This window comes from Plecotus auritus (assembly GCF_963455305.1).
Source record: "Plecotus auritus genome assembly, chromosome: 9".
In the NCBI taxonomy this organism is placed as follows: domain Eukaryota; kingdom Metazoa; phylum Chordata; class Mammalia; order Chiroptera; family Vespertilionidae; genus Plecotus; species Plecotus auritus.
In genome coordinates this window covers 10,640,027-10,665,419 of record NC_137783.1, presented here as the reverse complement: position 1 = coordinate 10,665,419, position 25,393 = coordinate 10,640,027, and the positions used below count along the sequence as shown (strand labels likewise).

The window sequence follows — 25,393 nt, the reverse complement described above, 5'->3', positions numbered from 1 at the left end:
AAAAGAAATGGAACAGCCTGGCCGCTGTGGCTCTGTGGTTGACCATCAATCCATGCACCAAGAGGTCACTGGTTCAATTCCCGGTCAGGGCATATACTGAGCTTACAGGTTCTATCCCCAGTAGGAGGCGTTCAGGAGGCAGCTGATCAGTGATTCTCTCTCATTCTTGATGTTTCTATCTCTCTCTCCCTCTCCCTTCCTTTCTGAAATCAACAAAAATACATTTAAGAAAAAAGAAATGGAACAAGCTCCTCACACAAGCCAGGAAAGATGTCGTAGGTGGGAGTCAATAAAAAGGTAACAGTCCCAAGTGAAGGAGGCCCAGGAAAAACTTTAAAGTAACACAACTCTAAGTAAAGGATGGAGGGTAGAAAGGAATTTACCTCGCTGCTCATCTTGGCAACCTGCAGGGAGTGCAGAAGCCTAGAGTCCGTAGTTCCCATGGCTTTGCCTTTGCTTTTTTCATATTCTTCTTTGTATTTAATCTTGAGAGAAAGAAGAAAGTCTACTGTGAGGGAGAGAGAAACTTTGCCATATCAGGGGTTCTGGTTTTAACAAGTGCAAGGGGAATAATTCTGCAAAAACACCTCCCAGTCTTTCGCACCCAGAAGATTAAAGGGTTGTGATGTTTGCCACGTTAACAGTCATTATTTTTTTCTGCAGGACCACTGACATTTTATGGAAACCATTTCTTATGCATTTCTGAGTTAATGAGAGAAAAACCTACATTGCTAGCAAGCTCTCCAGAGGCTTTGGCCGCCAGCAGAGATATGGCATCCAGCTTCATTTCAAATCCTTTCCCCTTGGACTTTTCCCAGCCTTCTTTGTACTTAATCTGACAAACAAAGACACAGGTGAATTAGGAGTCCCTATACATACTCCTGCCAAAAGCTGAAGAAACAAACAAACAAACAGTGAAGTTGGCTTCTTCATCTGTCTACAGACAAGAATCTTGGTGTTATTAGCAAAAGGATCATAGCAATTATTACGACAGTTCATGGATTCCTTAGCTGCTGAGCCATGCAGGGCAACGGTAATGGGCAGGACAAAGAGAAGACCCATGTTTTCATCCTAGGTCTGGTGTTTCCTGATCATGTGACCCTGGGTAAATTACCTTTTTATGCCTTAGTTTATCATTTGCAAAAAGAATATCCTGTTGGTGTCTCAGGATGGATGGGAGAATAAATTGGATGTAGTATATGAAAACAGATCTTAAGCTGGTGAAGTGTAACACATATATAAGGTGTTGATATTGGTGTTGCCATGGTAATAGCGCCTATTGTTTTCTGGCCCTTTCCTATGTGTCTTCTACACATCAACTCTAAGTCTTTGCATTGAGCTTGTGAGGCTCAGAGACATTAGGGACATGGGTTAAAAGTGGCAATGCTAGCATCTGACCTGGGTCTATCTGATACGAAAGCCCATGCCACTCTGTCCCTATAATAAACAGCTACTGGGAGTATGACAATTTTATAATTCCATTGCTTCTCCCAGTGCCCAGCCCAGAATACACATCAACAAATATTAGTTCCTTTCTCTTTTCTTCTTTTGCCCCACAAATCCTATCTAGAATGAGAAGCCTAAACACAGCCCATTTGGGACTCCAGGAAGAATCTGATTAACATCAATCTTTAACTTAAAGTTTTTCCACACAGCAAAGCTCCAGCTTGAAGTCCCCCAGATGATGATGATGATGGCATGTGCATGTTCATGCACGTATTGTACAGATGCTCATATTGTGAGAATGAAATTGCTAAGATCAATTTACCCCCAGTGAACTACCACAGGCCATATGACAGCAAGATTCAAAATTATAACATGGTCGGTGCCGTGAACGAACCCATCTCATGAGCAGAATAGTCCCGGCTCGTTGGGACTGGTATCATCACGCTCACCTGTGCACATAACCCCCACCACACGCTCCCCACGCTGCCTGCTTACCTCGCTAAAGAGCTCGGCGTTGGTTTTGGCCTTCGCCAGTTGAGGTACATCCTGGGGCAATGTGTAATTCAACTTGTTTTTCTCATAGTCAGCACGGTAATTCACCTATTGGGTTTCAAATAAACGCACGGGGTAAATGCAAGATGTTTGGATGGGCAGAAGAATGTTGTAGAGAACACTCTCTTTCCCACTTTCCCTTTAGACCAGGGGTGGGCAAACTTTCTGACTCGAGGGCCACAATGGGTTCTTAAACTGGACCGGAGGGCCGGAACAAAAGCATGGATGGAGTGTTTGTGTGAACTAATATAAATTCAAAGTAAAGGAGCAGAGGGGAGAGCAAGAGAACTGGATAGAACAGCCGGATCCGGCCCGTGGGCCGTAGTTTGCCCACGGCTGCTTTAGACTCATAGCTGAGAAGGGGTTTCTGGAAAAGGCACTTGACAAGAAGCCTACAACTGTGTGAATGTTTTAAGTGAACAGACTGAAGATGCCCAATGGAAAGTGAAACAACTCAAGAGGCACTCAAGGTCATGAGCTTGCAAAGGCTTTCCCTGTGGCCACCTCAGCAGCTCTCCTCTGATGAACTTGGGAGGGGATGGAGCTTAGTTTATTATCTCACTGCCATGCAGAACATCTTGCGACATGCATGGTGGATACTCAAAGGGTAATTATCAAATGTCTGCCCACACCGAAGAAAAGCAATCTTAAATCTCCCAAGAAAGAGCCACCCAGACATTATGTGATTCCCAGTGGAAGAATATAGCATCATCTGAGACACAGTCTTGTCCCAAAATTAAACCTGAACCTGATCGAGTCTATAGACCCAACCACTATTTCATAGGACAAGTGGAGGCCAGAGGGACATGTGAAATCCACACTGGGATGCAGTTGGCAAAGCTTAGACTGTGGGAAATGGTACAGGATAAACAATCCAGTCTCTTCAACAGACAACTTGCGAAAAAAGAGATTTTTTTAAAAAACTTAAAAGATGAAAAGTCTTAAAGACATATCAACCAATCACAAGATGTGGACCTTATTTGACTCTAATTCAAACAAACTTTAAAAAAAGTATAACCTTATGAGACAACTGGGATGTTGAATACTAATTAACAGTGATATTAAGAATTATTAATTTTGGGGTGTGATATATAAAAAATGCATAAATATGTTTTAAAATTTTTTCATCTTTTGGAGATTCATACGAAAATACAGAGTATATATGATACTTGGGATTTTTTTCCAAATAACATGGGAGGGGAAGGGAGTGGATGGGCATAACGATAAAGCAAGATTGGCCATGAGCTGATGGTAAAGCTGGGTGATGGGCCCTGACCGGTTTGGCTCAGTGGATAGAGCATCGGCCTGTGGACTCAAGGTTCCCAGGTTCGATTCCGGACAGGGGCATGTGCCTTGGTTGTGGGCACATACCCGGTGGGAGGTGTGCAGGAGGCAGCTGATCAATGTTACTCTCTCATCAATGTTTCTAGCTCTCTGTCCCTCTCCCTTCCTCTCTGTAAAAAATCAATAAAATATATTTTTTTAAAAAAACAACAAAAAATGCTGGGTGATGGGTCATGGGGATTTTTTACACTATGCTTTTTACTTCTGAATGTATTTGAAATTTGCCAAGGGAGGGTCATTTCATAGCTGTAATAAGACAGATGTCACCATTCATGAAAGTCACATCCTTGGGAGCCCAATATCCAGAGGCCACCCAGCAATCACAAGTCACCCACATCCAGCGGGGCATGTCGGGTCACGTACATGACTCAGTTGCTGGGCGTTGATTTTGGCTTGAACAATCTGAGGGGTGTCGGTCACAGAGCTGTACTTCAGCTTGTCGATGCTTTGCCTGTAGTTGACCTGGGTACAAAGAGGCACAGGAAGATGTCACTCGCGCTCGTCTCTGAGACCAGCTTAGCCCCATCTGCCTAAGCCCAACAGAGCCGCGATTCTCAAACGACTAGAAAGAGAACCAAAGATTCCAACCGGAGACAACAAACATTCCGAGCCCACCTGAGCCTTTCCAGGTTCAGACTCCACACTGGCCCTTTAGTCAGCTGGGCTGTGGCTCTGATCACCCACCCCACACATAGTCATCATGCCTCTGCTGTATTTTTGTTTGTTAATCCTCACCCGAGGATACTTTTCCATTGATTTTTAGAGAGAGTGAAAGGGAGGGGGACAGAGAGAGAGAAAAACATTCATGTGAGAGAGACACATCGATTGATTGCCTCCCCCACACGCCCCAACCAGGGCCAGGGATTGAGCCTGTAACCAAGGTACTTGACCTTGACCAGAATTGAACCTGGGACCTTCAGTCTGCAGGCCAATGCTCTATCCACTGAGCCAAACCGGCTAGGGTATGCCTCTGTTTTATTGCCTAAAGCCCAGGACCCCACCCAGCACCCAACACACTGTTACAGCTTCTTTAGGCCTAGATTCAAGAAGAAAAGTTTTTGCACATTCTGAGTTTGGGACATGGGGTATGTAGGGAAAACTAGGAAATATAAACTCATTTCAATGTCAACTATTAATGAGATTAGAGTACAGTGGCTTCCTAATGCATTAATTCAGAGGGGAAAATTATCGTCTCATAATGAGGTGTCTAATAGAATTCAGAATTATGCACAATAAAAGGTCACAAAAACTGTATTTATAAAATGGCATATTCCTTCCCGATAACTCTGCATTAAGTACGTGGCAGAGCACAACTGCCTTCCTCTGCAGGACATAACCGACAGTCTCCGTGATTAACCACACCTTAGCCACATCACAGATGCTTGGCCATTGCTTCAGTTTTCTCTCTGAAGGCGCTCTTGGCTGAGCACAGTCTCACTGTAATGCTGTTAGTGTTTATAAAACCCATCTGCAGGGAACCCTCTCTAATCAAGGGCTGTACTTATTTAATTTCATAGCTGTCTGAGCACCTTTAATGACTACCAGACAGAAAGAGAGGCCCCAAATGTTCTTGTAATGGATCCCCCAAACTTCCCGAACACCAAAGCCCCTACATTAGGGCATAAACTCAGAATCACAGGGAGCGGAGAAAGTCAGAGGAACGTGACGACAGAGAGCAGCTGCCACTCTGTCCCAGCCAAGCACTGCCATGCAGGAACTGGGGCCACAGTTCCCTGAGTTTGCCAACTTAAAAAAAAAAAAAGAAAAGAAAATATAAATTTGCTCTCTTACATAAATTTCTATATATTGGTCCAATTTTTTTTTAAACACTCTGTGGCCAAATACAACATCTCAGCAGCCTGGATCTGGCTCATGGGCTCCAGTTTGGAACTTACCTCTGCTTATTTCTAATCCAGTCTCTAATTTCATTCTTTTCCCAGACTTCCAAAGATGAGCTGGCTATATTTCAGGTGCATGGTTTGAGTCAGCCTTATACAGATGAACGTCATAGCAAGTCATGTTATAACGGGAGTACACGTTGTAGGAATCTACCTTGGTTTGCTTGTGATATTACGCATGATTTCTATAATTCTACTGTAAGAGCACACCCTCGAATTTTAATGAAATGCTCTTGATCCTCCCATTCCCCGGGTAATGTATGCAGCCAAAAACAAAAAGAAGTCGTTTTGGTAGTCAAGTTTAATCTTGGGTTTCATTAAGGTGAAGTGAGCAAGTCAACCCAACCAAATTTTCCCAGAAAAAGAGAAGCAAAGTTTAAGTCCTTTATATTCCTCTACCGCCCATCCCTTGTTTTATTTGAAAGTCCCTTTCATCCATTAAACTATCATTTGCCAATGATTATCCTCCATTGTCCTACAAACTGTGTCAGACACTAGAGATACCCACCACAGCCAACACTGCTCTTACTCTGAGCAAAAGACAGAGTGACGTACAGACCTACCTACCAACAGCAAAACCCAAGTCAACTACTGATCCCAAAGGAATGTGCAGAAAAGTAGCACTGACCATTTACTAAGTATATGTTGAATTATTTGTTAAGTCATTGACTGATTTATGATAACCTTTGCTGACAAGTAACTGTGATACCAACTCAATTCTAAACCATCTTAAGTACTTTTTAAGATAGGACATGACTTTTGTCTTTTTTTTTGTACTTTTTCTATAATTTCTAAATTTTCTGTAATAAACATGTAGTAAAATTCTTATAATTAGAAAACGATAAATTTAATTAATTATGCATATTTTATTTGGGGCTAGCCAAACTATAAATTAATAAAAATCACTGATGTAATATGAGTTATATATTATTCCACACATATTTCCCAAGTGCTACTAAGAAAAAAACCTGAGTTACCATTACCACTTTCTCACAACTTATAGCCACTTTATTTTATTTCCTCCAGTCCTTAAACATACCACACTCCTAAACTTAAAAAAAAAGGTCATCATTGCTGAGGAACAATTACTTAATGTGCCCAGCAGTGGACACAGTCCACCAAGTTCCAACAGGAGAAACTGAACCTCAGGCTATTTTTAAGACAAAACGAGAGTTGTCCTCACCTTACATTGAAAACCTAAGAGTTTCCTTAGCCCTGGCCGGGTAGCTCAGTTGGTTAGTGCATCATCCTGATATGCCAAGGTTGTGGGTTTGACCAGGGCACAAATCAATGTGTCTCTCTCTCTCTCTCTCTCTCTCTCTCTCTCTCTCTCTCTCTCTCTCTCCTTTCTCTCTCTCAAGTTAATAAAATAAAATAAGAACTAAGAGTTTCCAAACATGCATAAATGGACTTCCTACTGAAAAAGAGCGCCCCTTTCTCAATCCCTTCTTCCATTTCCTATGTATCTTGTTTCTTTCCATCTTGCTGCCTAAGAATCACTCCACAGGAGAGAAGCAACAAGAAAAGAGCAGAAAGGGCTATTGGAAGAGGACTTACATCTTTCAAGGGAACCAGTTTCATGACTGTTTGATAGGAAGGAGTGAGAGTGGCTGGGTAGTTGTAGTCGACTACATCGTGTTTATAATCCTCTTTGTAGGCAATCTGAAACACAAAGAACAAGAAAAGAGAAATTAGCCTCTACTTCTTTTTTTTCCTTGTTTGAATGTCATAGGAAGTATTTTAAAAGGTAACGGGGCGGGGCGGGGGGAAGTAACCAGAAACAAAATTAATTCAGTTTCATCACCTCCAAGGAAAATTAAATTATGCTCACACTTTTGCCTTCCTTTAATTTGAATTCTTCCTCTTAATTAATCCAAAATTCATTAACTTCCATCTGTAGCACGTTTCTTTTATCTTATTAAATATGGAACCCCTTGTAATTTTTGTTAATAAGAAGTATTTGCGCATGAATATACAATGGAAGAGCTTCTTCCAGAAAATAAATGAAAAGTCAAGAGTCTTCAGAGTGCTTTCAATTTTTTTCCCTCAAGATCAAATTTGACATTCTCAAGCAGAGGATATTTGACATTTCTATGTTTTGATAATGAAATTGGTAAGATTTACAACTTGGCATTTGCAAACCTATGAACTGAGTTGACAAAGCCAAAGACGGATTAATAGATTTCAGGCTATGGTGAAAACAGGGACCTGATCTACTCTGAAGACCAGTGCCTTCAATGAACAGAAGGTCTTCAGTGAACAACAGCATGGAATAAATAAATGAACAAATCAACCAAGCACCCAACCAACCAACAAATTTCATAGCAGGAATTTCAAATAAAAATTATGCTCATCCGCCCTAACCGGTTTGGCTCAGTGGATAGAGCGTTGGCCTGCAGACTCAATGATCTCAGATTCGATTCCGGTCAAGGGCATGTACCTTGGTTGCAGGCACATCCCCAGTAGGGGGTGTGCAGGAGGCAGCTGATCTATGTTTCTCTCTCATCGCTGTTTCTAACTCTGTCTCCCTCTCCCTTCCTCTCTGTAAAAAATCAATAAAATATTTAAAAAAAAATTCTGCTCATCCATTTCTCTTTATCGCTCGGAAATTGAAAGTTTTTCTCACACTGGATCAATTACAATGGATCTGACTACTCTTCAAACCAGAGAAAGCTGAGGTAAGTACTAGTAAATATAAGCTATTGAAAAATGTCAAGGATCTTTGCCTAGCCTTGGTTGTATCGGTTCATGTTTAGAGACTTATGGGTCGGCCTTTACACAATAGAAAACTGATTTTTCCAAAGGGAAGCTGAAAAGAATTGGCTGAATTCTTTATGCCCCACCTCTTCCCACTCTAACTGATCCCCAGGACCTCCAGGCCCCTCCCACAAGGACTCACGTTGCTGGCCAGACTTCCAACCTTCATCGCATGGAGAGTCCGTCTGTCCATACCAACTCCTTCATAGTGGCCTCTCATGTGGTTCTGGTAGTTTTCTTTATATTTATTCTACAGGGGACCACAAAACTTTCAACAAAAGCATTCTCTTTCCAACGTGTTCAAAATTAACTACTTCTCTTAATGGACTAAATTGAAAATATAAATGATTCAAGACAACCCATTTAAGTAGTCAGTGTTTCACTGAATAGCAAGTAAGACACACCTTTAAAAAAAAAATAAACAACTGAAGTTTCAAGCAAGGACAAGAAGTTGGAATGGGGCAAGCACACAGCAGGCAGGAAAACATAAAATCTGATGGGCACAGACAGCACAAAACATACCTGACTTTCAAAAAATACTTTCAATTGTCTATATACCAGACCTTTTTCAATGTGCAAACCTACTGTGAGAGCATGGAGCTCTCCAATGGGCAAGCCCTGATTGTGTGTGAAGCCCCGTGCTGGGGGCTAGTACAAATCACTGCAGGCTACTACCTCCATTTCTAAATAGATGAAGGATAAAACTTGAACTCTGCCAGATTCTACAAACCTTTCATCACAGATTGGTCACTACTACAACGATGTGAAATAATAATATTGTGTCCCAAATGCAGCTTACCAAATAATGAGAACCAAAATGGGATAAGAAGCCATAAATAGGAAAATTTGGGTAGCATCTAACGAAGCTACGTTAAGACGACCTGCCCTGGGAGGCCATTGAGTTATTAGGCACTGAGAGTATTTAAACAGAATAATGTTACTATATATCAAGACAGGATTCTACTTATCTCAGTTGATCTCACTCTATGAGGATAGGAATTACCATCATCCCCATTTACAATGGGCAACGTGGCTGGAGAGCTTAAACAATTTGCCCAAAGTTGGCCACTTGGCTAATTGTGAAACCAGGTCTGTCAGCTCCAAAGCTGGTGCTCTTTATGAAAAATAAATTCCTCATTGAGCCTTACAAAGTCCTGAGTGACTTTAAATCCTACTAGGATGCACAGCTAAACAGAAGTCAATTCACATGATTTAGTGTAGATTATGTTACCAGGATACATCTCCAACCTTCTCTGAGAATTTCCAAATTTGCAAATGCCACTCCAGCATATAGCTGCTTATCTGTAATCTGGGGAAATAATATCTGTTTCCCCAGGTGACTCTGCAGGTCAAATGAGAGCAGGTATTAACACCTGGCTGACCGGTCAAGAGGTAACTCATGTCTGCATTTACATTAATCTAAGTCATTTTAAGCTTTCAGAGTTTTAAAATGACTTAAATTAATATAAATGCAGACACGAGTTATCTCATGACCGGCCAGCCAGGTGTTAAGTTAAGAAGGACAAATTTGCATTGGGAGAGGATGTTGCATGCTCTGCTCATCAGCATTCGCCTCTAGGTACCGGATACTGCCATACACGAAGGATGCAAGAGGACAGGCAGGCACTGCCCTGAGCACTCAAGGTCAAGTATGCATGGGGAGGTGTAAAAGAATTCAACACTACATAGGCCAGTCCCAGCAATATTAACCAAACCTGTTAGGTATCTGTGCTGAAAAGGCCATGCATTTCCAAGACACATAAATACATTCACATGGGCTGTCTCTTAGGAGACCCAGAAATGCTTAGGCATGAAAAACTCACATCACTGGTGAATTTTGAGATCTTGCTCACGTTCCTGAATTGAGGTGTTTCACAGTAGTTGATACTGTGACCTTTACTACTTTCATGATCCTTCTTATACTCCACCTTAGAAACCAAACCCCAAGTCACTCTTGAATATGTCACCAGGAATTTACCAGGACTTTACCAGGATATTTTTAGAAAACTTTCAGCCCAAGATTTAAAAATACCAGGCCCAGCATACTCTTAAGTTAATAGTACAGATTTTCCTTTCAAGAAAAAAATAAGTGATCATCCATTTGGTTCTAAACATTAAAAATATACAATCTCTTTCAAGAATACTCTAAGATTTCATATCACTTAAAAATGGCAGAACTGGTTTTAGGAATCAAGACAGTGGTTACTACTGGGGATGCGTGTCTGAGGGGATAGACAGAGAGGGGGGTGTCTGGACTTCGATTATGTTCTGCTTCTTGATCTGGGCACTAGTTACACAGATGTGTCCACTAGTGAGAATCCTTCCTGTTACACTTAATGATATATGCACTTCTCTGTATGTATGCATCAATAAAATACAACCTAAAAAGTTACTTTACAAGGGCATAGGATAAATACAACCATAGATGCATACAGTGTCTTCTCATTTTAAATGGGTTGGCTAGCTGAGCTCCCCTGGGTAGCTGGGTGTAAAATGTGAGGCTACAGTTATTAAATAGACTCCAGGTCACTGGAGAATGAGCTGAAGGTGACTGCCACTAATAGAAGCATAGCTGGTTTATCTCACTTGGTAACCATAAGGGCAAAAAGAAACCGAAGGCTCCCTTGCGACCTCTTACCAAAGGAAGTACAGTTTGTTATCCTATTTTATTAAACACTAGAGGCTCGATGCATGAGATTCGTGCACTCAGCGGGGGTCCCTCAGCCCGGCCTGTGCCCTCTCACAGTCCGGGAACCCTCGGGGGATGTCTGTCTGATGGCTGACATCCTTAAGGCTGCTGCGGAGTTGGGAGAGGCTCTCGCCACCACCACTGTGCTCGCCAGCCCTGAGCCCTGCTTCTGGCTGAGCAGCGCTCCCCCTGTGGGAGCACACTGACCACCAGGGGGCAGCTCCTGTATTGAGCGTCTGCCCCCTGGTGGTCAGTGCACATCATAGCAACCAGTCATTCTGCTGTTCGGTTGATTTACATATTAGCCTTTTCTTATATAGGCTAGGGCAGTGGTCGGCAAACTGTGGCTCGCGAGCCACATGCGGCTCGTGAGCCGCGGTTTGCCGCTCTGTTGACTAATGAGTTTGCCGACCACTGACCTAAACTCTCGATTCCAATGATTACAGGCTGTTGTTGTTCCTAGTGATTAAGCAGTGGTCGGCAAACTCATTAGTCAACAGAGCGCAAACTGGCTCACGAGCCGCATGTGGCTCGCAAGCCGCAGTTTGCCGACCACTGGGCCAGGGTGACTATACGCCTTGGTATGCAAGATGCTGATGCTCACAATAGGATATAAAATTAAAAAGTACAGCTGGATTCTAATTCTAAAACTATACGTTCTTACATTCATGGACTTGTTTATAAATTATTCACACGGAAAAAGGTCAAAATGGTAACAGTGTTGTTCCTGGATGGCAGAACTATGCTGTCAGCCTTCTAGTTCTAGTTCTGTCCCTAAAAGTCTCTTTGAACCAGAATGAGACACCTTACTTTTCCAGGCCTATGACAAAGGAGGGGCCTCCAGGCTGTAAAGGTCCCACCCAGATCTAATGCCCTGTGACCAGGCACGGTTCAGTGACTGAGCATCGACCTGTGAACCAGGAGGTCATGTTTCGATTCCCGGTCATGGTCAGGGCACATGCCCAGGTTGCACAGAAAACAATCAGTGATTATCTCTCATCATTGATGTTTCTCTTTCTCTCCCTCTCCCTTCCTCTCTGAAATCAATAAAAATATATTTTAAAAAGAAAAAAAAAGAGCAAGGTTCAGCCAACATTCATATAGCATTCTTCCCTTCTATGATCTGTTGCCAATTCAAATGCCTTTAGGGTCCAGACAGGTAATGCAAATGAGACTCTGGGAGTTAAAAAGGACATGAAGAACTAGAGGGGAGATTTCCTTACCAAAGAGTCCTAACAGTTCTAAATATCTTAATCACTGGGTAGGACCAACAAAACACACCCTCTGGCAGCCAGTTCAGCCTCTAAGATAAAGGTGATTCATGTAGTACCCACAATTTTCTCGGGAACTTGACTACAATGATGAGAGAATGGGAGAGGTTCAAGTTCAAGCCACTTCCTGTTCATTGATTCCCACTCTATAATGATGACAGATATTTCTAAAGGTTAGCTCACCCAATATTCTGGCAACTAGAAATCTATTGTCTGGAACTTCTGAATAGCTCAGCCCTGTAAGAATTCAGGGAGAAGCTTTTGAGCCATCGGAAAACTAAATTTGTTATTTATGAATTGGTTTCGTTCTGGGCTCGCCTGTGAATTGCTTTCACTGTACATTTGTTCTTTGGGAAATGGCAGCCCAGGTATAGTGTATGTGGCTTTATATGGAGTTTTTTTTTGGGGGGAGGGAGGGTTGCCCTTTATGGGGGTTAAAGGGAGTGATAGCAAGCAGTAGCGACTGTCCCCCATACACACCTCGCTCACAAGCTTGTTCACGCTCTGAGCCCGCTTCAGAACCAAGTTGTCCTGGGCCGGGAGGGAGTGGTACTGAGCGGCACCTTTCATCCTGTTGAAGTCCTGCCTGTATTTTATCTGAAAGACACACGCAAAGAGGGTCCAGGGTTACTGTCTTCATGCTCCATGGCAGAACTTACCCTCAAATTACCCCACACTTAATGTCAACATCCACTTCACAGAATTTCCTGAAGGACAAATATCATATGGGATTTTTTTCTCCATACAAACCACATACCACTCAGTCCCTTTCGTATTAAAATGTTATTGGCCCAGGTCACTTTTATTTGGTGCACTGTCAGTACATCTTTATGGAAAATGGCTCCTTTTCGCACCCTAGAAATACTCTATAAATTTTCTATGTAATGTAATTGTAAACTGAAATACAGGATCACGTTTTAAATAAGGTGAATAAGAACAAAAACAAGAATTTCACTAAAAAAAAAAAAAAAAAAAAGTTACTGGCCCTTTTCACACTTTGCACTCTAATCCTGCATAAAAAAAGGTGCAGTCCCAAACCGTCTGCCCTAGGTTTCAACATCATTTCTCATCTTATCTGCTGAGGACGGGCAGAGAGATGAATGTGTCTTTCTATTTCCCCTCGGGGTCAAAGTGCCCTGCTCTGGGTAAATGGGTTTAATAACTGAATAGTAACCGAGTAATGGAGAAGGACAAAGTGGTGTGAACTGAATGCCTGGCTTCCAATTATAGACCAAGTTCAAGTTGGTGTCTTAGTTCTAAAGAGAGTGTGTGTCACTTTACCAAGTTTAATTATAGCCTGTCTCTCAAGGACCGCCAGCTGGCCAACCTTCCGCAAATAAAAATCATTTTATCACCTGGGTTACACCCAGTCTGATAATCATATGACTTTTCTAATTAGCTATTAAAAGTGCTTGATTTCTAGATGAGTTATTTTGCAGAGTGTCCTAGCCCCAGCGTATCTGGTTGGGCCAGCATTTGCACTGGCTTCAGCTGACCTAAAGTGAGGTATGCCATTTGTCCATATCAGGGGTGGGCAAACTTTTTGACTCGAGGGCCACAATGGGTTCTTAAACTGGACTGGAGGGCCGGAACAAAAGCATGGATGGAGTGTTTGTGTGAACGAATATAAATTCAAAGTAAAGGAGCGGAGGGGAGAGGAAGAGAACCATCCGCTCTCTCGGCTCCGCGGGCCGGATAGAACAGCCGAACGGGCCGGATCCGGCCCGCGGGCCGTAGTTTGCCCACGGCTGGTCCATATCAATCTCCTTTGAAGCAGATACATGGGACCAGACAGTCAGAACAAAAGCAGTGGATGCCAAAAATCTGGATAGAAATTGAGAGATAGCATTCTAGTTTGGCTCGGCTCTAATAAATGTATCCGTGTGTAGGTTTCAGTAAGCACAGCCTTCAGTCTCACTTTTCCTCTGCTTCCGTGGATCTGCGGGTGGTCCAATGTGGTACTTACATCACTAGCGAGTTCGTGGGCTTTCTTGGCGTTCTGATAAGCTGGGGTGATCATGGCGGGGAAGCTGCCCTTCCCTCTGTGCTCGTCATAGTCCTCCAAGTAACCCTGCTGAGTTGATCAAAAACTTCCATCAGTAACGTTCCCCTCCCTGCATGGGTGGGGAATGAGCAATGATCTTTCCTAGACTCTGTTCTCACTGAGGCCCGTCCACATTGGACATTCCAGTGATCTCCCCAGGAGTGGTACCATGTGGTGGTTAAGGCAGCAGACTATGGAGTCAGCGCTACCTCCTGGGGCCCAGTCCCCAGTCAGCACTAAGTAAATGGTGGCTATTCTCATTATCATCATAGTCCATTTCCACCAGATAAATCAAGACACTCTCCCAGTCTCTCAGGCCCATGGATAATGGAGAATTCCTTTTGGAGTGGATGCCAGGAAAGCCCTCCTGTCTCCCAGTAGCTCTGAATGCTACCTTTCTCAGGCCCACATTTAGAACAAAATCATTTTTGCCAAATATGGATTTTTTAAAAAGTTGTCCTGAACCTTCTCCACAACATATTTAAAACATGAAATCAATAAAAAAAAAAAGTATTCTCACTGAGTTTAAAGCACTCAGAGACCATTTAACTAACTTATTGTGGAATTTCATAAAATGGTCTTTTTAATTCAAAACCAAATATTTCTGCTCAGGCAGACATTTGCGATGGAGTCGCAAACTATCTTCACATGATTATATCCGCACGTGGACAACTTGTTTCTCTGAAGAGAGAAATAAGTTATTTGTTATTTTTATAAATTATGTCGAGTGAGTCATTTATGTTGTATAGTCTACCTACTGCCAAAATTTCACACAACTGCCCAATCAAGAAAAAAATATTAACTAAGCTCATTGAATGTACTCTTCAGTACACACAATTGGTCTCCCAATGTTCTTTACTTACAACAGTGAAAAAATGTTCTCTTTCTCAAACCCTGCGACACCTGTCTAGTACCAGAAAATAGGGATGTGCAAATAAAAAGTAGCTTGTAATTGTTACCTCAATCTTTTTACACCCTATCAAGTATAGTTCATTTAAGAAGTAAAACTGGGAAAAGGGTTTGCATTCTCTGGAATGTTGCTTTATCTAGCAACCCAGATAAGAAACTCCACTTTCTAAAAAAATGAGCCCTGCTGCTCAGTGAATTGTTAAATATTTTTCAAGACACATATTTTGATCCCCTTTGTGCTTATGCAATAGTGGGTTAAAAATAGCCAGTCCTGCCCTGGCCAGTGTGGCTCAGTTGGTTGGGTATCGTCCCAGGCACTAAAAGGTTGCCAGATCGATTCCCAGTCAGGGCACATGGCTGGGTTGCAGGCTCAATCCCTGGTAGGGGGCATGCAGGAGGCAGCCGATCACATTGATGTTTCTCTCTCTCTCTCTCTCCCTTCCTCTCTTCTCTCTTTTAAAATAAATAAAAATATATTTTTTAAAAGTAGCCAGTCTTAGTCCTTGAGACCGTTCTTCAGGGAATAGATGAGAATGCTGTATTCTTGGCAAACCACCATCTTGATATAGGTCCTTTATTTAAAAAAAAAGGGGGGATGGATGCTTGGAATCTGTTTTGCTAACTGGTTCAAGATGATCCCTATGCAATTGCTTGCCCGCTAATTTCTGGCTTGGAAAATCCACCTTTCATAAATAGGGCAAAGATATGCCACGGCGCAACCTCTGATGGAATGGCCATGGGCTGTGTCCCAGGCTACATAACTGACCATCACCAAGGGCCATTCTCCCAGAAAGTCATTTTATCACATACCTGACCACACTGGTCCACATAGTCCCTCGTCAATGCGCCCTCGGCTGCCGTGGCTGAGCCAGCCATTCCCTTCATTTCTCTTTGATATTGTTGGTGGTACCTCACCTGTTTGAAGGGAAAGGACAAACCTGGTGAGTTCATCCTCCTATGCACAGAGGCCAGAAGTGTAAACCTAAATGGCTGTGGAATGTTCTTTTTATGTTTGGGTCCCGGGAGTGTGCTTGGACATAAAGTGCCAGATTGTATTGAAGTTGACTGACAACCATGAAGAAAAGCTACTTCTTGGATCCAGAGTACATGCAAAAGGAGACAGGAAGTTGGACTTGTCAGGCCCAGGTAACTTCCTGTTTCCTCCCCTTGTTGCTGGGGACACTCACATCACTCGCCAGCTCATTGGCCCTTTTGGCTATCTGATAAGCAGGTGTGATCATAGCAGGAAAACTGCCTTTGCCTCTCTGCTGTTCATAGTCATCAGTGTAGATCACCTGGAAAACGAAAACAAACTTTGAATCACATGACACCATCCCGCTATCTACCAGGCAATCAGGGTGGGAAGGCTTGCTAAGGCTCCTGAAACACCCCACAACCCCCTATTCACAGTTGTTATGTCACAGCTGTTATAGCTGGATGGATCCTGTGCATCTTATTTACCTTCTTATTCCCAATACCTGGCACAGTGCCTGGCACATGAAACTCAATGTAGAATTCAACACGTGCCTGTGCAGCACCTGGTGTGGGCCAGGTGAAGGGCTGGGCAGAGGAATACGGCTTCAAGTCTGGGAGCCAAGAGAGGCTTCTCAACCCAAGGCAAATAGAAGCCACTTGTTCAGCTGAACCTGAACTTGTGTTTAAGCGTCCCACTCAGAACAGGAGTGAGTTCTTGGTCTTATCCTATGGAGCAACTAGACTATGAAAAGTGGTAGAAATTCTTTAGAAGTTGTGGTCTATAATTTTCAGTGGCAAGGAGAGAATATAAAATGAATTCTTTCCGATTCATCAGGTACGTCTGATTTGTCACTGTTTTCTCTCTAAACCTGAGTTTTCACAAGGTCTACTAGTATGTGAGCTGACTTATCTGATCCGACCATACCTGACCTTAGGAAGTTCTCTCTGTTCCCTGTGTAGGACTGACATGCCTCCCACATTCCCCCTCCCTCCTCCTTCAAGTAAGGAAAGAATGGGGAGTCATAAATGAGAATCACTGAGTCTCCACCTTCATCATTTCTTACATCATTTTGAAGCTGTCCCCCAGCTCTGGCCCGTAGCAGCTCAGGAGTGTCCGCCACTGTGGTGAACCTGGAGACTCGCTCATCGTGCCCTCTCTTGTATTCCACCTGAGGAGACAGTATAGGGTCAAGGTCATACTCACTGGCCTTTATGAAAACCTCTCCTTGGAGTTCTCCAGAAGTTACACACCTTGGGGCTACTGTGAACACACACCTGGGGTGAGTCTGTATGGCTTGCTACATGCGCTCCACTTCAAAAAGCAATGATGCTAACAGGAAAAGTCCAAGAGAGTACCAAGCACTGCTAAACATTAACAAATGCTAACTCACTTCATCACCCTATTTTGCATAAAAGTAGCTGAGGCCTAGAGAGGTTAAGTGATTTGCTCATGGTCACACAGCCAGCAAGAGAGCCAGGATTCAAATTCCAGCATTCTGGCTCTAAAATCTGAGGTCTCAACCAGCAAGCTAGGCTATTCTTCAGGAGGGTCTGCTATCCGCTTAGTAAGAACCAGTGTCCTTCATGCTAAAGTGACCTCAAGAACTTATTTGGCCCAGTTTTTGGGTGAGACACATGATCTTCTCTCCATTTGATGGATGCGACCCAATCCTGGCACAGAGGATAACTAACAGGGGAGAGACAAAAACACAGCTGTCTCCATAACACCACACTAACGGTGCCTCTGTCCAAAAGCACTGTCTCACTGACTTTTATCTGAATCCCGGGGGTACACTAATAACAACAATTAGCATAATTAATAGTGACTAAGCACGAACACACTCACTTGGCTGGCCAGCTGGCTGGCTCTCTTGGCCCTTTGATAAGCAGGCGTGATCATGGCTGGGAAGCTCCCCTTGCCCCTCTGTTGCTCGTAGTCTCCTGTGTACTCCTGCTGGTCAGAACCAAGGTCAGCATGAGAACCAATATGATTCCGGATGAGAACTAACAAAATGGCAATAGCAAGCAGCATCAGAACCAATGCAATTGGCTTTATAAGATACCTGGAAAATAATTCAGCCACCTGGAATGAATCCGAAAATGTTATTCACATTTTGGGAACTATTATTCACAAATGAATCAAATAATATTCCCCAGGTAAAAAACTTTCTCCCTTCCATGTTGACATCATATTATGTGGAACCTGACACACCTCAATGAGCATTTCTTTGATTCAAACGCATGTATGATAATCGACCCATTAATATGCAGGAGACCTGCCTTAACTTGTCCGCTAGAGACAGTTCTACAGCAAGCATGTCAAACTCAAAGGCTAACACAGGCCAAATAAACAAGGTTTAAGTTTATGTGGGCCTCAATAAAACAAAAGCTTCAATTTTCATAGAAACGTAGGTTTATTTTGATAGAGACATGCTGAATAGAAAGGGCTGAAATAAATGAGTAATCGTTAACATAAAATAATAGAACATTTTAATAAAAATTAATATTTTTTCTTGAACATTAACTTACCAGACACTGAATAACTGCACAAATTAATAAGTGTAACGCAAATAAACCTGTTTTTTTTTTATTCTCCAAAAGCAAAATATTTCCTGTTGTGCACACCAAACAAAACTAGACTGGCATAATTAGTCAGTACAAGACTAATGATGTGGCCCTAACCAGTTTGGCTCAATGGATAGAGCATCAGCCTGCGGACTGAAAGGTCCCAGGTTCGATTCCGGTCAAGGGCATGTACCTTGGTTGCGGGCACATACCCAGTAGGGAGTGTGCAGGAGGCAGCTGATTGATGCTTCTCTCTCATCGATGTTTCTAACTCTATCCCTTCCTCTCTGTAAAAGATCAATAAAATATATTTTTTTAAAAAAGACTAATGATGTGGCAATTGGCTGCTAAAATATTCGCTGCTAGTATTAGTGGAGAGAAATGGTGCGCTTGCACATAAGGTGTGTGAGGGAAATGAATACAACACGATTATAGTAATCAGTCATTAGCAAACATTGTAGTTCATTATTAATAATTATGTATGACAGGATATTGTAAAAATTAAGTTATGAAATATTTATTAAAATGTTTCTTACATGCCATTATATTGGCTGGGATGCAAAAGTATTCGTTGTGGGCCACATGTGGCCCGCGGGCCGGGAGTTTGACATGCTTGTAACAGCATTGGGCGTAAAATGTTGGCTACTTTTTCCTCCTCGCTTTTTTAGTATCTCTACTGATTAGTTTTCCTAATAAGACATAGAAACTTAGCAGTTGTGTTTCTATGGTTTCCTTTCCATCTGCTAAAGGAAAAGTCACTGAAGACTAACCATATTTTCCAAAGTGACTTCTTCAAAGGGCAGGTGCCCCGGGTGTGTGGGGAGGACGGGAAGGGATTCTGTGCAAATTGTTAAGGATTCCACCATCTGGGCTACCACTGCCTTTTTCACACGAAAACCTGCTAAAGTGAGGTCTCTCTTACAGTGTTGGCCATCAGACACCTAAGCCGGGCCCTCAGGGCTGATCCTTCTGGAGGCTCTAGGGGAGAACCTGTTTCCTGGCCTTTTCCACCACCTTCCAGAGGCTGCCAGCATTCCTTGGCTTCTGGCTCCAAAGGGCCTTGACCTCTGCTTTTGTTGTCATGTCACCTCTCCTCTGACTCCGACCCTCCTGCCTCCCTCCATATAAGGACCCAAGTGATTACACTGCAGCCACCCTAATAATCCAGGATGATCTTCCCATCTCAAAATCCTTACGTTACTCACATCCGCAAAGTCCCTTTGGACATGTAACATATACACAGGTTCCAGTTATTAGGACATGGGGATCTTTGGGGGAGGGGCCAATACTCTGTCTACCACACTTTAAAATAAAGGAACATTTAAACGAATGGCTAAAATAATTTCTAGGGCCCTTACCTCACCAAGAGACTTTCGAGCCTCAACCATCCTTACGATTTCAGGGTCTGGCAGAGCTCCTGGGCACCAAGCATTCCCTTCCCCATATCCAGTCCAATAGGGTCTCTAAAAAGGAAACACACAAATGCATACAAACACCCCCCACACGCATTTGGTAGGTAAGATTCCCCCTACCAGCCCCACCCTCCCAGCAATGCTCACACACATCGTCAACATCAGCGAGAAGTTCTCTAAAAACTACACTCCCCTAATGGTATATGGCAGGTCTCAGCTAAGCAAAATGTTCATTTTTTTTCAAACTATAAAAATAACCTCATGTCCTAAGCAACTGAACTTTCGGAGAATCACGTATATCATAGAAGAGTTCTAAAGGTAACTGGACAGTTGGATTTACAAACTGGATAAAAAGAACCTAACTGAATTTGTCTAGCAGTAATGAGAATGCATTTCATTTGCATAGGGTGTCATTCTGTTCTGTTTCCAAACCCATTCATAACTCACCTCGTTCACCAACCGTCGCTCATTAGATGTGGTTGCCCCATCCTTGGATTCCATGTCCCACTGAAACACCGATTTAAACCTTCCACCATCGTCTTGCTCATCAACCTACCAATGAAGATGTTGTCAGTAATGTTTCCATCGGAAAAAAAGAAAAGAAATAACCTACAGATGAATTGGGAGGATTTTCCCAAGTCTCAACTGCACGTCCTCACTGCACCACAACACACAGCGCTGTCAGCCTCCTCGTGGTTTCAGCTGTTCCACCAGATGGGCAGCACGTATAGAGCACTTGCTGTGTGCAAAGCTCACTTCAGCAGTGCAACTGCAAGGACTTAAAGTCTCCATGAGCTTATCACACAGCGAGAATTCAGGTTAAATTAACCTCAGAAAACACGAGACATTAGAGTAGCAATTCTTTAGTTTGTGCAACAGTTACCCAGGGAGCTTGTAAAAATGCTGGCTCCCCAAATTCAAGTAGGTGTTCTCTTATGTTTTATGATTTTACCTTTAGCATCTGGATCCATAACACATCTTTAGTTAATCTTTGTGTATAAATGTGAGGTAGGTATCAAGGTTCGTTTTTTTCCATGCAAATATCCAATCCCTCCCTCACCATTTATTTAAAGATCATTCTTGCTACACTGAATTGCAGTGGTGCCTGTGTTGTAATTCGAGTGACCATATAGGAGAAGTTCTATTTCTGGACCTTGGATTATATGCTACTGATCTATTTGTTCTTATGCCAATTCGACACTAAGTTGATTACTACTACCTTTGTTATAAGTCTTAAAATCTGGTAACCTATGTCCTGCAATTTTGTCTTTCATGATTTCTTGGCTATTCTAGAATTTCTGTAGGTTCATATCAATTTTAAAATTAGTTAATAAATTTCCATGAACAAAACCTAGAATTTGGGGATTGAATTGAATGTATAGATCAATTTGGGAGTATGACATCTCAACAATATCTTTGTGACCATAAAATAGGCAAAGATTTCTTAAAGAGAATGTAAAAAGGACTAACCATAAAATAAAAAATCCAAAGGTTTTAGGTCTAAGTCCAAATATCATAATTTATGAGGTTTAAAATGGGGCCCCAAAACCTGCAATATTAACAAGCTAAAGTTTAAACCATTAATTTTATAGATGAGAAAGGTCAGGGGAAAGAAGTGAACTCACTAAAATTTTTCAGTGGGTTGTCAGAGCCAGGTGTAGAACCCAGGGATTCTAGTTCCTCATCCAGGCACTTCCCATCATTGACTTTCTAGGCTTGATAATGCAGCTCCAATATGTATATTTCAAGGTATATAAATTGAGAGGTTTTACATGCTTTCCCCCTTGGATTTAAGAAGCTACCATGAACGCTACATAACGAAGGCAGCATTTCTTGTGCACTGCAGGATATTCAGCAGCATAGCTGATCTCTGTCCACCAGATGTCCCCCTCCCAGTTGTGATCATCAAAAAAGACACCATCAAATGTCCCCTGGAGGGTAAATTGCTCTCCTTGAGAGCCACTGAATGAAGGAATCATAACCACATCTTTGCGGTCCCCCTCCCACAGCACAAATCCCACACTGAGGAGTGTCTATCCCCAGAGACCTTCCACCAGATTCAGGATTATTCTGAGGAAGCAGGAAGAAGTTGAGGGAAAAGGCCTACATGCTACTTGTGGGTTAGGAAGCTCTAAGGGCTAATGTTCATTCTCTGGATAGAAAAGAACCTAGATGTTTCATTCGTCCACAAATTTCATTCACATCTACCAAACAGGAAATTCTGCCTTAGTACTTACTTATTTTTAAAATAATCACGTAGGTGCCCTTAGACATCAAGAGATGAAAACAAAATCCTGAAGGAATTAGCCTTCTCAGTAATCTAAGATTGCTTGTGACTTCTTAAGGCTCATGAATCCTTAGAAACCAATGATAAATGAACAACAATCTGAGCCTCCGTTCCCTCACCAGTAGAATAGGATAAGAATAGCATTTAATTTATTGGACTACAATGTACATTAAATGAATTAAGCAAAAAATGTACAGTAAATGCTATATAAGCTTGTTAAAAAAAAAAAAAGTCAAAATTAGTGCAAAGTACTTAGCCAAATAGGCTATCTTGATGGTATCTGTAGAGCGCCACACGATAAGGCTAAGGCTGATCTAATACACATTTTTTTTGAGAGGAGTATGGCCTGAGCAGGCAGGAGAGTCAGTAGGAAATGAGGTAACATTGGGAAGGAAGGTTTCTAGAGTGCCTTCCATCCAATGTGTAATTTTCTAATTTTAGAAAGCCACTAGCTCCACCCCAAAGAACTTCTTGTGGTGCATGGGGTGGGGTGGGGGTGGGGGAGAGAGAAGTTAAATGATTCATCATTTTAATAAATTCAATTGTTCAATCAATAGCTGGTTATTTGACAAAACTCCACTGTTGGTTTTTCAAAAGAGGATGGTTGATCAACGTGGCCTCCTTGTCCACCCAAATATCACTTCTAAATAAAAATCTTTGACCTACTGCTACCCCCAGGGGAAAGAGAGGCTGCAAATAATCTTAAGCACTACTGAGTTCCGAGAGATTTAAAATGGTCGTACTAGAGGTTTTTAATTTATCTATACTAAGAGAATTATGGGGGAAACAAAAGAAAGGCTTTTGTATCATTTTCTAACTATAAAAACATTGTTTTATGTATCAGGCTCCTGGTATATACAAGGCCTATTGTATAAACTGTCATCAATGTGTCCAAAGCTTGCAGACCAGAGAGATTACTCTGGATATAAGCACCTCAGATATTCAAGCACAATTATCCTGGATACTGGCCCCTATACTGTGGTAGGACCAATAGCAATATTTGTCACTTACATGCATGTGTATGTGGAGAAAATGGGCAAGTTCACATTTAGACATACTTGAAAACTTAATAGGCGTCTGAGCTAAAAAACGTTCTTTAAAGGCTGTTTTGAAATTCAAAAGTAAGTAACTTACCCCATGGAGGTCTCCTGGAGACTTCCTCCTGTTTACATTTAATGGCGTCTGATAGACACTCGTGAAAGTGTTGATCTTGGGGTTGTGACTACAAAAAATTGGTATAAAGTCAAATTGGAAATGTACTTTCTCCAAGATGATGGAGTGACTTATCTCAAAGGCACAGTCGTTTTTTAAAATTACTGAATAGAAAACTTAATAATTCATGATTTTCCAGACAGTAAGTCTTAAAGAAAATAAATAAAATAAATTCAATATATGTAACTTAAAGACTAAATATAACTGGAAATGATCACTTAAAAACTTTCTGAACAAATACAAAAGGATTCTGAAATTATTTAAAAGAAAAACTGTTAAAGCTCTATATGCATACGTCATGGCAATTATATTGTTTTGAACAATATTTAATAGTTTGACATGGGGTTATAGCGGGTAGATTTTATCTTTTACTTATAAGAAGAAATATGAAACTTTCAACTTTTTATTTACTGCATAAAGTCCTGCCTTAAGTTTCATCAGTGATTGTAAGTAAAAACCTTTGAGATGACATTTCTCGGATTTACCCCCGGGGTGCGTGATTTTGAACCTCTGATTGGCTACTTGAAAAAAATAAACAAAACTCAGGAGTACTGGGGAGGGCCATCAAACACTTACGCATGACAGTATGGCTTTTTCTGGTGACTCACGAAGTTATTCACCGACAGCATCATCTTGCAAACTTCACAGTGAAAACATGCTTTATGCCATATCTAGAAATCATATAGAAAAGATTTACCAAAATACTCTTTTTTTTTTTCAGACTCCAGATTCTTATATATTTCAGGGTTAGGGAAAAAAAAAGAGCTTTAGGCATAAAACGGTGATTTAAAAACACACAGCTACAGTATGTTATATAAATGAGTGACGTTTTTTGAGACAATATAGAAGACATAGCTAGAACTGGGTAGAACTGCCAAAGGGTGAGAAATACATCTTTTTTGGGTGGTTCAAAAGAATCCACACGTCCCTACGTGAGAAGATAAATTTCCCACGTTTGTAATTCTTCCCAAAGGCCAAGCAACTCTACTGACCTGATCTAAGCAGCTGATCTTCTCAGCGGGGTACACTCCATAGCCACATCTAGAGCAAGCCTGCACATTCATCCTGACTTCCCAGGGGAGGCGACAGAGGCAGGCAACAGGCAAGGAATCCAAGGAGAAGCCTCGGTCTAGTCGTTCAAGTCTCCCAAATCCCGACCACTATTCAACTCTGGGGCACCGTGATTGTTCAGAACCCAACTTCCACTTTCCTTTGCTGACCTTCTAGTTCGAAGCCAGCAGCTGGATGGCTTTTAAAGCTGCCACTTGCTCAAGGGGCTATTTTGGCCACACGCTCAACACGCATGCGTCTGGGAAACGAGGTAGAGGTATTTCTAGCTGACATGCTTCTCTAAATAGAAAAATGAACTCACAACAGCATCATGTTTGTGTGGATGACCAAATCCTGGGGTATGAGTAGGCAGCATGGAGTCGTTTCTCAACTAGCTGTGATCATAGCCCAAGAAAAGAACCCCAGAGAAAACGACACACCCTCCCCCGGCCATCAAATTAGAAAGGCTTGCTCTGTGAACAGGGTGACTAAAGTAGAAAGGCCAGTTCCCCAAAATACAGGAAATAAAGCAGGACTGATTCACACCACGGTAGGGGTAAAAACCGTATGTGAATCTTAGCTTTACATATTAAAAATATTGGCAACTGGAAACTGGCTAAGATATGAATCTGTGTTTAGCTTCTGTTAGAATGCAGAAATGAGAACCCTCGGTGCTTTGGCCTCGGTATGTTATTGTGCCAAAAAGGCCTGTTTATTTCCTCACCCCCAGGCCTGAAGGGGGGCAGCTTGAAGGAAAACTTTCTCTCCCTGGCTTTGTGAAGCCCCTCATTGCCCTTAAACGTTACCCTAAAATGGACCTTCTAGAAACAGTTTAAAAAAGATGGCACCTTGCCCAGCTGGAGTGGCTCAGTGGTTGACAGTGGACCCATGAAACAGGAGATCACGGTTTGATTCCTGGTCAGGGCACGTGCCTGGGTTGTGGGCTCAATCCCCAGGACGCAGCCAAGCAATGATTCTCTCT

General features: G+C 42.2%; 1 protein-coding gene across 6 annotated transcripts in view; it reads right to left on the bottom strand.

Moving 5' to 3' along the window:
- Window positions 1-24,666, bottom strand: part of NRAP (nebulin related anchoring protein) — a 66,755-nt gene extending 42,089 nt beyond the window's left edge. For 2 of the 6 annotated variants that reach the window (XR_013961661.1, XM_080688530.1), the window contains exons 1-17: window positions 24,354-24,666; window positions 23,938-24,032; window positions 23,284-23,371; window positions 20,310-20,414; window positions 19,809-19,913; window positions 17,732-17,836; window positions 16,950-17,054; window positions 16,098-16,205; window positions 15,721-15,825; window positions 13,924-14,031; window positions 12,438-12,554; window positions 8,140-8,247; window positions 6,798-6,902; window positions 3,706-3,804; window positions 1,942-2,046; window positions 728-835; window positions 384-485 (exon numbers count right to left, since the gene is read on the bottom strand). Coding sequence is in view for 5 of the 6 variants with exons in the window: in XM_080688530.1 (XP_080544656.1) it covers window positions 384-485; window positions 728-835; window positions 1,942-2,046; window positions 3,706-3,804; window positions 6,798-6,902; window positions 8,140-8,247; window positions 12,438-12,554; window positions 13,924-14,031; window positions 15,721-15,825; window positions 16,098-16,205; window positions 16,950-17,054; window positions 17,732-17,836; window positions 19,809-19,913; window positions 20,310-20,414; window positions 23,284-23,371; window positions 23,938-24,032; window positions 24,354-24,425 (1,740 nt within the window). In the remaining variant the exon portion in view is untranslated. Of the gene's footprint in view, window positions 1-383; window positions 486-727; window positions 836-1,941; window positions 2,047-3,705; window positions 3,805-6,797; window positions 6,903-8,139; window positions 8,248-9,820; window positions 9,926-12,437; window positions 12,555-13,923; window positions 14,032-15,720; window positions 15,826-16,097; window positions 16,206-16,949; window positions 17,055-17,731; window positions 17,840-19,808; window positions 19,914-20,309; window positions 20,415-23,283; window positions 23,372-23,937; window positions 24,033-24,353 lie in introns of all 6 variants that reach the window. The other 4 variants (XM_080688528.1, XM_080688529.1, XM_080688527.1 and 1 more) reach the window with 4 other exon arrangements.
- Between the last annotated feature and the right edge of the window lie 727 nt (window positions 24,667-25,393).